Consider the following 14172-nt stretch of genomic DNA (forward strand, 5'->3'; position numbering starts at 1 on the left):
ATTCTCTTCCTCCTCAGGCTAGTAGTTATGTGGAGCAACATTTGATAGGTCTGTAAAATATTTGCAAGTGAATATACTACACAATTTACATCTACTTCTTTTGAATGCATTATGCAAACAACTCTGTACCTTTTAATGGTAGAGATTCCTTGCTGTAGTGCAAATGTCAGGTCTGTGCTAATTTTAAAATAAATACGGTTTCTCTTTTAATTACAGTGTGTTATCCTTGACAGTTTTATTATCTACTTTTCTATGGTGCCATGGTTGTTCTACAGACAAAGGACTATTTGTTACTTTGAATGTTTGCTATTTTAGCTGGCCCATTAAACTCCTTGTTTGTATCTTAGTTTGAATAATGACCAGCTCATGACCTAGAATTTCAGACTTATTTTACACACTGCAAGTCACAGAGGTCAAGAATATACCGAATGCTCCAAATACATTTGTTTTCTCCCTCGTCCCTTCTCATGGAATAACTGCAGGCCAGCATTGATCTCCTGTGCTGCTGCAGAATATGTGGAAACAATGTAAAGTAGGCAGCATGTCCCTCCAGCTATGCGACTGTGAAGTAGGGTCACGGAAGAAGAGGACTGCTGTTTGTGGCCTTTAGCTTTGCCACCTGCCTAAACATGAGGAGAGATGTGTGCCCTAGGTGCAGCTGCTGCAGAAAAATGTGTGCACCTCCAAGAGTCAAGTGTGTGCAGGTTTTTGTTCCTGTAAGACTACAGAGAGTGACTCATTAATTCCTGATTAAGTGGTGCAGTCTTGGGTTTCATAATTTTGGTCCATAGAGACCCATTGTAGAATAATCACATAAAGAAACGAATGCTGCATCAGAACGTACAGTTCAAATCAGTTCAGTGGCTTTATGGACCACAGTAATGGCATTAAATGTGTAGCCTTTAATAAAATAGAGCATGGCAAACAAGTAATTTTCAACACAGCACCCATTATTCCTGGTTATAACCAGAGTTCAAAGCACAGTTTGGACAGCTAAAGGTAGCCCCCCAACCTAGTGACCAGACAAACAAACATGTCATATAGATCCCACCTTGACACACAAAGCCTGTGCCTCGGGTTTGATAATGAACATGCATTCTATGAGAGCAACTACCATTCATGTTAGATACTGATTCATTTAACAGTCAAAAAGTAATGAGTAATGACCAATGAGGACAAACGTTATCAGAGCCCTTGAAACTAAAGCCCAACAACAATGGGATTTTTGAGGCCAATTTTAGAAGGTAAAAAAAATATCACCAGCTGATACAGTACTTTTTTTTTTTTTTTTTAGCTAAAATAGACCTTCTTTTCAAAGTGGACTGTGCACCCATATGACTCATACGACTAGCACTGCTATACATTGTACATACAATGTATTACATTGTCAACTCCTGAGCAGTTGTGCAACGCTTTGATGCCTGTGCATTGTTGCTTTAAGCCATGCATGTTTGGGTGACAGAAACACACAAATAACATGATGATGACACCATTCCTAAATCAGCTCAAGCACAGTTTTCTGCACTATGTGTTCTGTAAATAAGGTTTTCATATCAGTGCTTGGATAACATACATGTCAATACAATAGAGGAAACTACTGCAAAAAAAAACCCTGATAAGTTGTATCAATAGTTTGCCATTTCTTCTAGATAAATACATGACAGTGCATATTTTTGGTAGTGCCCTGTAAAATCCACTGCAATGTCTTTCATTAATGTAATCAGTTTTAGTTAGAATCTGCTAAATATAACTCTGCGCTGTCTAAATTTGGACCCATTCTAACTGAGGCAAGCTTGCTGTCACTGTCGCCGGCAAATCTGATCATGTGCTTGTCCTGGTATGGTCTCCTGCAGTCATCTGTACACAGAATAAAAAGACAACCCTAAGGGGAGACAGTGGAGGAGAAGCTCTTTTATACAACCCCCATGAACTCTTTGTTGATTGAGTCTAGATGATGAAATCCATTATCCATACACCCCAAATAAGATTAAATTAAAAAAAGGGAAATAGCTTAGCTTTCTGGCTGGATTGAGCAATAGTTGGAAATGTCATAATTTCCAATGAGCATGTTTGGAATTCAAACCCTGCAAAAACATTCCGCATTTCCATCGAGTAACTAATCATGCAATGATATTGAGAGCCACACTGCATGCTTAAAAAACACTGTTTTATTCAAAGGGATCTATTAATCTCTCTCATACTTTATTAAATTTTAACATAAAAAAAGAAATGAGAGATCAAATAGCCATGTCATGATATCTTAATTTAAATCAAATTTAAAAAATGTGCAGCAGTGCTGTTCAGAAAAAAAGTGCTCTCCTCCTTCTGCTTTCTTAACTATCAGACTGCCTCTTTTCTGTGCTGCCAAGATTCAGTGCACTTCCAGTTACAGTCCAAAATCATGCAAAGAAAAACCTGACAAAGCCGCTTCGCTGTCAAGTGGTCAGTTATTTAACCTGTCATGTGACAATAGCGCGAGGCAGAGGGTCAAATCCCACTGTGGTCAGTCTTGAGCGATAAAGACAGATCCCTCTAACTGTTAGCTAATCCTGACAGAGAGGCCCTGCCAACACCATTAGGATAAACTGTGTCAGCCACCACAGTCGCTAGACACTTGAAAAGAACACCAGGGAAGGTGCTGCTATAGAAAAGAACAGAGGAGAAGAACCGCACGGTCATATGAGATTCAACACCATGAAAATTAATGTTGAAAAAACATTTTTTTGTCTGCACAATAATCACAGAAAAAACATGTGGACTTCTCTGTGACGCAATTGTGAAATGACATGGATGCAGTGTTTCTAAAGAAATCCTGGGAGGATATAACACTTTTTCCTCTGACTAAATCATTTTCAAACATAGCCATTTAGTCATTGTTCAAACTGTCTTCACTCGCCTCTTTTCATAATTTCAAAGACTTCCTGAATGATATGTTTGCATACTGACACAGCATGGGTTCATACCACGGCTGGCTCCAGAGTGTTGAAGGACCACAGGCATACCAGTCTCTTTTTTTTTAAACTGAATCTCAAAGTAGGACATATTTTATCCAAGCCTCAGTATCTTTTAATCGGAATATTTTCCAGCTCAGAAATTCCAAGTACTTCATTTTCCCTCACATATTCTTGTCAGGTTAGGATAATCTCAGACATTCAGACGTTGATATGACACTGAAAATAATGCTGATGTAAATTCTTTCAGGTGGGTCAGCTGGATAAGACAGGTTTTCACAGTCTCACTTCCATATCAACAATCAGGAACACTAAAAAGAAATTACAGCTTGTATTTTAAAGGACCATACTTCAAAACTATGAGCAATTTCCCTACTGAGAAAATCACCAGCTCTATGGGAAATAAAACAACAATGAGGCCACCAAAGCTGGGTGAAATGCATTAATCAATTAGTCAAGGGACAGAAAATAAATTGGCAACTCCTTTGATAAAGAGTATTCGTTTCAGTTATTTTCTCAAACAAAAATGGCAAGAGGCAAATGGGAAAATTTGCTGGATTAAAAAACAAATCATGTGATAGTTAATCGATTTTGTTTTAGCATTACGCAATTTAAAGATGCCACTATAAGTTCAAATAACAGGCATTTTCTCAGCATTTTTGTCAATTCATGGATAAAAAAAACATCCAACAATAATGAAAATAATCATTCCTTTAAGCCCTAATATAAAATTCTAATGCACAATCCATTGTGAGATGAGCATCGCTGCTACTGATGCAACAAAATTCTGCATCCTAGTCTTTGTTTCCATAACCATAATGGCATCTGTCACTCGTACAAATTATAGCCTGCATAAAGCTGCTGTAAAGACCATGGGCATGTACAGTTAACAAGCCGTCGATGACACCATAATTGTTTCCTCAATGTCAGACAGTCGGGCAGACGGCTGTGCCACTAACTGTAGCCCACTGGTTTAAGTGGTGGTCTATTGATTGTCCATTGTGTGTGTGAAGCCCTTTACTGAAGCTGCAACCATTTGCAGTGGAAGTAGTGGTCAAAATGAAATGATGCCATCTTCACAGCCACACCAGGATACATTGCGTGCATCTGTACATTATAACTGCTAATATCTAAAGACATGCAAACTTGGGTGTGTGTGAATGTGTGTCACTCAGGTTATAATAACCACAGCCCACAGGATTTGCATGTTCTGAAGAAATACAACTCTATACTTCCCAGAGGAGACCAATTGTTAGAATCAGACAATACTGAGTTGATATAAAGCATCGACAGTAATAACAAAGCATTATATATATATTTTCACAAAACCCTGTTAGACCAATAGTACTGTCCAGTGGTGCTCTGAATCCCCACTGAGACACACAACTATAATAATAATAGTCCTAACTCTGAAGAAATCATCTTTAATTGTGTCTCAGTTTACCAAACACTATAAAAACTGGTAAATTATGAGTGGTAAAGTCTGTTTTGGTAGGCTAAAATAAGCTAGCCTGGTTTTAGGTTAGCCTCAGCCTGTGCCTCCCATATTTTCCTCTTTCTATCATGTCTTCTTCTTTTGCAAAATGCAAGTGCAACTTTTGTAATCAACTAAGTTTGCAAGATGCACACAAGTCTAAAATGTAAAAGCAAGATGCACAAGCTGCTGCTAGTTTTCCACCAAGGCTACAGCTCCTGTTATGTTAAGTAGCCTTGATTATCTCTGCTGATAGAGGGCTTAGCGGGATGTAGCCATACGTAACACTGGAACAAGCTTGAATGGCAACAGTTGCACACAGAAACACTGCTACTCTGTTGCAGGATGTTACAAGGGAGTGAATGCTGAGTGTTATAATATAGCAGCTGAGTGGCGAATATGAGCACTTTTGAATACAGATTCCTTCGCTAGAATAAATTATTTCTTCTGACCTGTTGCGTCCTTTCAGCCGGATTCATCATCACAGCCTGCCGAAAGCTGTTATCCACATAAGACGCCATTGTTTTGGAAGACGCCGTCTGGAAGATATTGAATTCCTTATCCTAAATAAATGTTTATAAATATCCAGCGCCACGGATATAAACAAAAGAAGTCCCCCTGCTGTCTTGCTTTATTCTTGTCGCCCGTGCTCCGATGCTAGCGGATAATAAGCTGGGAGTGCCCGGAGCCAGGCCACGACTGGAGCCACACAGCCGAGCAGTCTCCTCGGGGTGTCTGTCTCTCTGCTGCCCGGGCCGAAACCGGCTGCCAACACCAGTCCCCACCGGGGAGGAAACGTCTTTTTAACACCGCGACTCAAACAGTCTCTTTGAAGTTATTTTCTTAAAAATGTCCCTTTATTCAAGCCAACGTTCATCAAAGCCATTCCTTGTCTCTTCAGCATTCTGCTAGCGACGAAAAGAAATTATTACACACAGGATCCGGCAAACAACAAAAAGTACGCTAACGGCTCACAGTTATCCCGTCAATAACAACCTGGCGTCCATGATGAGAGGTAGACCAGGGTACACTCACTGAGAAAATTCATTATATTAACATGTTTAATGGGTCTAAAAGTGGAGATAGGTCCGCCGCCGCTGTGCTCTGTTGTATGCCACCATGGTGACTGACACAGCAGAGTGAAGTCCGCCATAGTTACCGGTTACGCTTCCTTTACAGGTTTTCAGAGTAAAAGTCCTGCGTGTTAATACAAAGAGACAATGGATACACGGGCGTAATTTTGAGGGGGATTGTGGGTCTGTGTGTACTTTTTTAAAAGGCCGTTTTTGTCTGATTACAAATTGTCACACTGTTAAAATAATCGGCATTTTTTGTCAAAATTGTTTTTTGCCTAAATCATCTCCTCATGATGCCGGCCACCTATGGTAAAATCGCCTACATCCTCAGTTGATCAGATCATGTGATTTTACCCCTTTAAGATAATGGCCTATGTCAAGCGGATTTATTATGCCTAAGTCAAAATAAAATATGACTTAGGCAATTTTTTGAACATGCCTTTGTGACTTAAGCAAGATATGGTAACACTTAATTTTGAAGGTGTCTACATAAGAGTGACATGACCGTCTCATAAACATGACATGGGATGTGTCATGAACATTAATGACACTTTGAAGTAACATTAATACTTATGATACTTGTCATGTCATGTTTCTGACACGCTTGTGGAACTCTTATGTAGACACCTTCAAAATAAAGTGTTACCATATCTTGCTTAAGTCACAAAGGCATGTATTTCTCTTAAGTTACATCATTTACACACAGTGTTATTACTATGCCCATAGCCATCCTTTGTTACGTCCTTTTTGAGTGAAATGATCAATAAATGTCATATGTTACACTTTAGGTGAAGTTTTTTGTGTTTCCTGCAAAACTTGAAAAATTTGTTAGGCGATTATTTTAACAGGGTGACGATATACTTTCAACATACAACAATTACATCATTGCTCATATCATGGTTTATTTAGGGAGGGGTGTGGTTAATTGATATAGATATCGGAAATGTTTTTTTAATGTGCTGATTGATAAAGACCTAGGCCTACGCCTATTATGCAAAATGTCATTATAGCACATGCTGGTCTGCACGATGGCTATTTTGCACTGATGTACCAGATAAATGTATCTGTACATTACCTCGATGAAGTCAAATTTAACCCAAGGACGAATGCTAAGTAGCCTATACAGAAGCCTACAAGACATGCATTTAACTGCATTGTCCATCGTGCATCTCAACGAAACATAAATATTGTATCTCTATTCCAATAAATAATCCGCTGAATATTTTTTTATTCAATGCTTAAATGCCGTCATATTTGCTTCAATTATGCATTTTTAGAATTTGGCAATTTTACTATCTTATTTTGAAGGCCAAATCAATCAGTTTCCTGTCTAGCTGTTGTTGTCCATGTTTGACTTGACGCACATTTAGTCACAAGGGGCGGCTCATGGGCGAGTCCATTTAACAAAAAAAAGAAAAAAAAGGGGAAAAAAAGTGGGAATGGGAAGGGGGAGCACAATGTGGCAAAGTGATGCTTTGGGGCCACCTAGTGACTCAATAAGGTAATACACATTGAGATGGCTACAAACATGTTGGCTACGAGATCATTATTCATACAAAAATATTGTTATCCTGAGCATTTAATCAGGATAAGATAAAACAAACGTACCAAATATAAATGTCACTAGCCAATTAAGGACAATCATATAGAGAATTGCAGAGTTAAATGGATTATTATTATTTGCCACAGACATGTAAAGTTCTGAGTAGAAACACTTGATTTTGAGAGAGTCAGCTTTAAAGCTGAAGTCAAAGAAGCAAATTTCATAATACAGGTTTTTCTTTTTCAGCACAGTTTCAAATAAATGCACAATTCTGACAGACCATTGTAGTTTTATTGAAAAGCTACTACAAATTCAGTTATTTGTGGCTGCAATTGCAATATCTCCAATTAAGAATTCATAAAATTAAGACTTTATTGAGCCCTGAGGAAAAAATCATGCTACATCAGCTCAGAAAAAGGCTTAAAAAACAAACAAAAAAAACCCCACATAACCCTTGATTTAAATAATAGTAATATTTAAAAAAAACATGCAGAAATAATACAATAAATTTCCTTGGGAGTACAAGTGACACATGTAAATATGTGTCCATTTAAGGTACAGTTATGAATAATTAATATAGTATGCAAAACAATATAATATTTTAAATGTTCTTTATTTTATCTACAATTCAGTTAATAAATGGGATTGTTTACAATGCTAAAAAAATAGATAATTTTCCTCCAGTATTTTATATCTGTCTTCATTTGTAATCTATTTCATCAAGTAATCTGAAGTAAAGTTAGATTAAAAGCCATATGTTTATGTGCTTCAAAAGCATCCTGTTTTAAGAATGTAACTAGGACACCACTGGTTGCATGACAACCGACCATGACCCCATGGACAGAGCAGACCGCTGGGCTCAAGTTATCACCCAAGGGACACCATTATATCAATGAAGCTAGCTTGCAACTAATCCAAACATAACAGTCAGTGGGGAAATGATGCGAAGCAGTGAAGTGGCTGCAGGAGAAGCACAACATGGACAAAGGATGATTTTTACAGGTAGGAAATGCATGGAGGAAATATACTTTTATTGTGACATTTTGCTTTTCCTTTGTTCTGAACATTGTTTCTAGAATAAGGTTATGATAACTTTATTACACAGTGCCGTTAGAATATCCTAATAACCTCAATCAACAATTATATAAATGTCCAAGAATATGGTCTGTGTCCAAGAAAATATAACTGTAATTGGACACATGATGGCACTGTAACCAGGGCCAAAAGATACGTAACGTGTGTGTGTGTGTGTGTGTGTGCGTGTGTGTGTGTACGTGTGTGTGTGTGTGTGTGTGTGTGCGTGTGCGTGTGTGTGTGTTACCCATTATTTCATGGGTTATTCATTTAGGTTTCTTTAATGTAACTGTTTTTAAAATCTAAAGGAGTTCATGTTCTGCTAGACATTGATCCTTTGCTATGATACCTCTTAAAAGATAATAAGTAGCAACCAATTAGAAACAACCCAAGCTGAATGATGAATTTCTTTATAGATCTGTGTTATTAGCTAGAATCTTACTCTCGAGAACAGGACTCAGGTTTATTTGGATATTTGTTTACCTTCTTCTCACTGTTCTAACAAGGCCCAGATGGAATTGGAGACTACAGGCCAAGATCAAATTATTTCCCCCGGTACATCGGCGCCGGCGCCTCATCACCTGAGGCCACAGGTGACCTCAGTTACTTGTGCCAAGCAGCACCACATGCTCCCCCTCCTTCGCCTAAGCTGAGTTATGTGGGGGAGGTGGGCTGGGGCTGGCAGTATAACCAGCTGTTGAACAGTGGGACACTGCTCAGCAACATGCAAATTAAGGTATGTGTAAAATCCACCGTGTCCGTCTTATGCAAATGAGAATGTAGAGTAATTATTGTGCAGTTAATACACCACAAGGTTTATGCAATATGCAGGAATTGTTGTTTGGATAAACAATCATACAATTTATCTTTTCTGGAACAGATTTATTGCCCTTTTTTTTTGTTCAATACATATTTTTTATATTATGTATGTTTTATTTTGCTAGGGAACTTATATAAACATTGGTAAGATGGATTAATAATTATTTCACATGCTGCAAATTAGAAAAACATCACACATTCTTAACCAGGACGGAGCATTTCCACTATAATTCTCAGGACAACTTGAGTTATGATAATGTCACATGTGGCTTCCATGAAAGGAGACAAAACATTACAGGTAAAAAATGATTCCGTCCTCCTTTTTCTTGATAGAAAACTGATATACGGACAGCGTTGGAGGACAGAGTGTCTCACAGGTTCCAGAGCAAACAGTAAGACAGCATTTGCACGCCCCCACGTTGAATGCCTCAGAATCGTATTATACTTGTGTGTGGTGCTGTGTCAAATGGATAAGTGAGAACATCTCAGGTTTGCACAGTGTTGAGTGACTGCATTGTAGGTTATCTGCTTCCACATCCATAATGCAACACTTCCACTTTTGCAGGAACACACACCACCTCAAACCTAAGGTAATAAATCAGCCAGACAGACACACCACTGACACAAACAAACACTTAAGAACCTTGACAAACACTCTGAAAGGTTTACCTTCAGCCTTCATAACATTTTTCTTAAATAGCACATTGCTTTTAATGAACTACATTGCATGTACTCCTTAAACAAGCTGTAACAGTAAATATAAGATCCTCATTTTTTCCTCCCTCAGGACTTAAAATACATGTCAACAACAATCTTGATGCAAGAGAAAAGTCATGAGAGGAGGTGGTTTTTTCATTTTAAAAGGCCACTGTACAAAGAATAAAAACCTTTTAATGTGGGTAAAAACATGGCACAGATTTTGCCCAGTTGAGTCCCATATACTTGACAATTCTGCAAAGGTGCATGGAAACTTTTCTTTTAACTTGTGTCTGTTTCCCCATTTTAAAAAAAAATGTATTCAGTAATTATGTTTGCTGGTCTATACTGAGTATTGCCACCACACTGTACCACGACAGACTGTGAGGATTATGTCATGGATTATTTTATTTACAAGGACAGTGCACACTCATCTTCATCACTGTCTCCGTGTAAGCCAAAAATCCAATTGTTTCTGACAAAAGCAAGGATTTCAAACTGCAGTATAAAAACTTTATTTTCACAAGTGCACATCAATCTAGTCCAAAAGATCAGCACTGTAAGTAGAAGGCCTCTGCTAAGGATGTAAACTTTGTTACAGTAATAGTTTCACCTGAGATCTTAAATGTAATATCTTTTTTCCTAAACTGCTCATATCTGTATCACATGTTGACCTAATTTTAACCATGAGAGCTAAATATAAGGAACCTCTAAACTTAAAAAAAAGTTTCCTGAAGATAATAGCATTTGAAGAAGAAATTGAAACCCAGTAGCTCTCAATTATTCTGTAATCAAATCAATAGGTTGTTTATAGCCTAAATTTATAACATTATGAAGGCAACAACTAAATGATTCCCTGAAAATAGACTCTTTAATATATGACAGAACATTTAATAAGATAAAAGAATAACACACCCTGAATTCCGGTTGGATGGTAGAGCATATAGGCAAAATTTCTGTCTACAATTTGCTTTGCTTCAGAGGGTCACAGGTAACTGACCTGGGTAGAAAGAGATTTAAAAACACTTATAACACAAGTGTAGTATAGGTAGGTCAAAGATGTATGAGTTAAAACTAATTTCTAACTGGAACTTCTTTATTTATGGAAGGCTATTTTGGTGAAATAAATGCACCTCCCCAGTGTGATAAACATTTTTTTAAATCCCTATTTGACACTATTGCTATAGAAACCAAGAGTATATGTATATGTGGAAGAGATGTCATTGTAAAAATGGACCATGATCACTTAGACAAACTAGGTTTAAGAGAAATAGGAAACCCATCACGAAATTAGTGTAAGATACTTGGGAATAAATGGGCTTTCTCATCCTCTGTGGAGAGACTTTAATCATTATTCAGCAACACGCACTGTTTACTCAGAAGTAAATGTTTTTTTTTTCATGTAGAAAATAGGGATGTAATACAAGGATATCAAATTGGAGTGGCCGATGTGTCCAATCATAGCATCATTCATCTGAAAGTTTTTTTTTTCATTTGCAGACAGAAAGATACAATATGGAGAGATGAACATGGCTGTATCGAACAATAAGTCGGTTGTTGAGCAAATCAAAGGGGTATTCTGAGTTATCTTGTGGAAAATAATGATGGCTAGTTGGACCGAGCTATACTATTATATGAGGAAGTAACCTTCAAAAAGAAAAAAATAACACTTTTAACCAACCGAAGCCAATTGGATCAAAAACGTGAAAATCTAAAATCAAAGGAAAATTCAAACATTCAATGACTCCTCTTGCTTATTGGCTCTGTTAACTTTTTTAAAATTTTGTTTTCTTTTCTCTTTTTTACCCTCTGTAATTATAATCTGAAAGAAAACAATAAGGATGAAAAAAAACACCCTGTAGGTCATTGATGTCAGTTAACGCTTGCTTGATTAATTTATTTCACCTTCTCTATTTGTTTGCTTCCAGTAACATGACAGATGCCTCACTCCAAGTCAACACCAAGTTTCACAGAGGCAGTGAGAGCTAACAGCAGATGGCATTCTACTACCCACGGCTGCTAGAGGACCTGACTCTTAATGAGATGTGTCAAGCTTGATTAAACATCTTTTAATCTCTGCAATATGTTGACTTTTCAACAGTTTCCTTTTTTTTTGCATCCTCTAGCCTGAATGATTCAGAAGAAATTCACACTTCTATATCAAGTATAACTCACAAATCTATGAAAGTTCATGTTGAGTTCAATTATAAGTACTGTGATATGTAATGGAACTTAAACTGGGCAAACAAGGTTGAATCATGTGAAAATTTTCAAAAACTGCTCAGAGAAGTAGAACATACCGATATCCGTCAAACTGAAGATTATCTCCAAAAATAACAACGACAAACAAGCTGGTATTGTCTATCAGGGGTTGGTCTCACAGCAACAAATCTCAACTTTTAATTTCTGTATGTGAGACACCTGGTAATCCATCCCTGCAGCTACAGCAGTCATATTCACTTGTGTCTGGTGTAGATAACTGTACAGATTGTTTAACACAAGAGAAACCATCAATTATCATGTAAACAGCCACACAGACATCAATTTCTCAAGGTCAGCTGCAATTTGCTGGCAAAGCCATCACTCCAACAGGCTGGCCTCAATTTGAGACCCGCCTGAAGGCATGTTATGATTGAATTGTGTTGAGACAGAACACTATATGCGTTTAGACATTCTGGAGTTGAAACCTGAGTCAAAAGCATCCCAAACCAGGAGTGGCTACATGGGGAGGCAGGGAGTTTTGAATCACTAGTTAAAAACAGCTTTTATCAGTTTTTCCACCATAGATATTATTTAATTTAACCATAGATTTATCTTAAGCATTAAGAAGTACAATCACCTAGTATTTAAAAGTTTACAAAAAAGAAACAACGATCAGAAGAATGTCTTAAGGAAGAAATGTCATGTTGTGCAACAATAGTCATTTTTTTCTTTTTCAAAACCCCTAAGATGCACTTAGGATGAAATCTATTTAAACAAGGTCCCATTTGAAATGGCCAGTCTATAGAATTCATGGCATGATAAATCTTGAACAGTTTTTAAAAGCAAAAATAAATAAATAATCAAGGTTAGGCTACTTACCACGTGACCAGTAAAATCAAATTTTCATGGGCTTTGTGAATCAGTGTGATGTTAAGTACTTTTATTTGTCAAGTATTACATTGGATGTATTATCTTTAAAAATAACAATAACAAAAAAAAACCACTTTTTCTGTCTGCTTGTGTAACCCAGCATCTCAATTGATTTTCAGAAAAACGTGTAAATATGTAGCTATCATGATATGGTATTATAATAAATAATTATATAGCCTAACAGAAATAGATGACACTAATCTTTCTCATACTAGCCACTGCTTACTATTGAAAATATATTGAAATATTGAAGTGAAATATATCGTCACACTGTTAAAATAATCGCCTGGTCATTTTTTGTCAAAATTGTTTTTTTTTTGCCAAAATCATCTCAAAATGTCCAAGCATACAGTATTAATAGTCATTAATTGTGGTGAAGTGACACCATAAATAGCCATTTTCTAAAGGGCTTTCAATGAGTAAGCATCTTCAGATTCTCCAAATGGCTCAACACATTCAATGTCCCCTACTAAAAGGAAATGCCACAATATAAACAGATGTGGGGCCTGTTTACTTCTATGGAAGGGGCATCCTTTGAAGTGCAGCGGTTTCCCAGTCGATTTGCCAGTGCCTTTCTCTCCAGTGCAAAGTGCCCGGAAGTTTTCAGCAGTTTTAGGGGTGATATCAGCAAAAACTTCAAAAACAATTCGGCCAGCTGTAGAAGTAGAGAAAGAAGAAACAAGAAATCAGTGCAAGTCAATGCTTCTGATTGAACAGCTCCAGTATAGAGGAAATAGACTAGATGAAGTTACCATATCATCACACTTAAAATAATCACCTAAGTCATTTTTGTCAAAATTGTTTTTTTTGCCTGAATCATCTCCCCATGACGCCGGCCACCTATGGTAAAATCGCCTACATCCTCAGTTGATCAGATCATGTGATTTTACCCCTTTAAGATAATGGCCTATGTCAAGTGTGTGACTTAAGCGGATTTATTATGCCTAAGTCAAAATAAAATATGACTTAGGAAATTTTTTGAACATGCCTTGAACATTAATGACACTTTGAAGTAACGTTAATGCTTATGATACTTGTCATGTCATGTTTCTGACAGGCTTGTGTGACTCTTATGTAGATACTTTCAAAATAAAGTGTCACTATATCTTGCTTAAGTCACAAAGGCACGTTCACAAAAATTGCCCAAGTTACATAGTTTACACACAGTGTTTTCACTATCCTATAGACATTTTATGTTTCCTGCAAAACTTGAAAAAAATTACTTAGGCGATTATTTTAACAGGGTGACGATATATGTATTGTGTTGTTTTATTGGTAAGGCGAATTGTATTTTTGCATCACCGGAAGTTATATTAAAGCGCTCAATAAGATGCGTTCAATTATGCATGCTGCGGTAATTAGCTACCATAAGAAGTTTACCAAAAGAGTTTTTTTTCACCGCTTTAT

The 14172-nt window shown here is 37.1% G+C and overlaps 2 protein-coding genes across 3 annotated transcripts in view; one reads left to right on the forward strand and one right to left on the reverse strand.

Annotated features, from left to right (window-relative positions):
• Nucleotides 1–5527, reverse strand: part of rapgef2b (Rap guanine nucleotide exchange factor 2b) — a 119520-nt gene extending 113993 nt beyond the window's left edge. For both annotated transcript variants that reach the window (XM_059345501.1, XM_059345500.1), the window contains exon 1: nt 4878–5527. In XM_059345501.1, the coding sequence (XP_059201484.1) occupies nt 4878–4946 (69 nt within the window). In that variant the 5' untranslated portion in view covers nt 4947–5527. The remainder of the gene's footprint in view (nt 1–4877) is intronic.
• A 2458-nt stretch (nt 5528–7985) lies between these two features.
• LOC131982228 (uncharacterized protein C4orf45 homolog) lies at nt 7986–9333 on the forward strand. Its single transcript, XM_059346824.1, has 3 exons — nt 7986–8046; nt 8625–8854; nt 9271–9333. Exons 1-3 carry the CDS (start codon nt 7986–7988, stop codon nt 9331–9333), a joined length of 354 nt encoding a protein of 117 aa, XP_059202807.1.
• Nucleotides 9334–14172: the final 4839 nt, after the last annotated feature.

This window comes from Centropristis striata, chromosome 12 (genome assembly GCF_030273125.1).
Source record: "Centropristis striata isolate RG_2023a ecotype Rhode Island chromosome 12, C.striata_1.0, whole genome shotgun sequence".
Taxonomy (NCBI): domain Eukaryota; kingdom Metazoa; phylum Chordata; class Actinopteri; order Perciformes; family Serranidae; genus Centropristis; species Centropristis striata.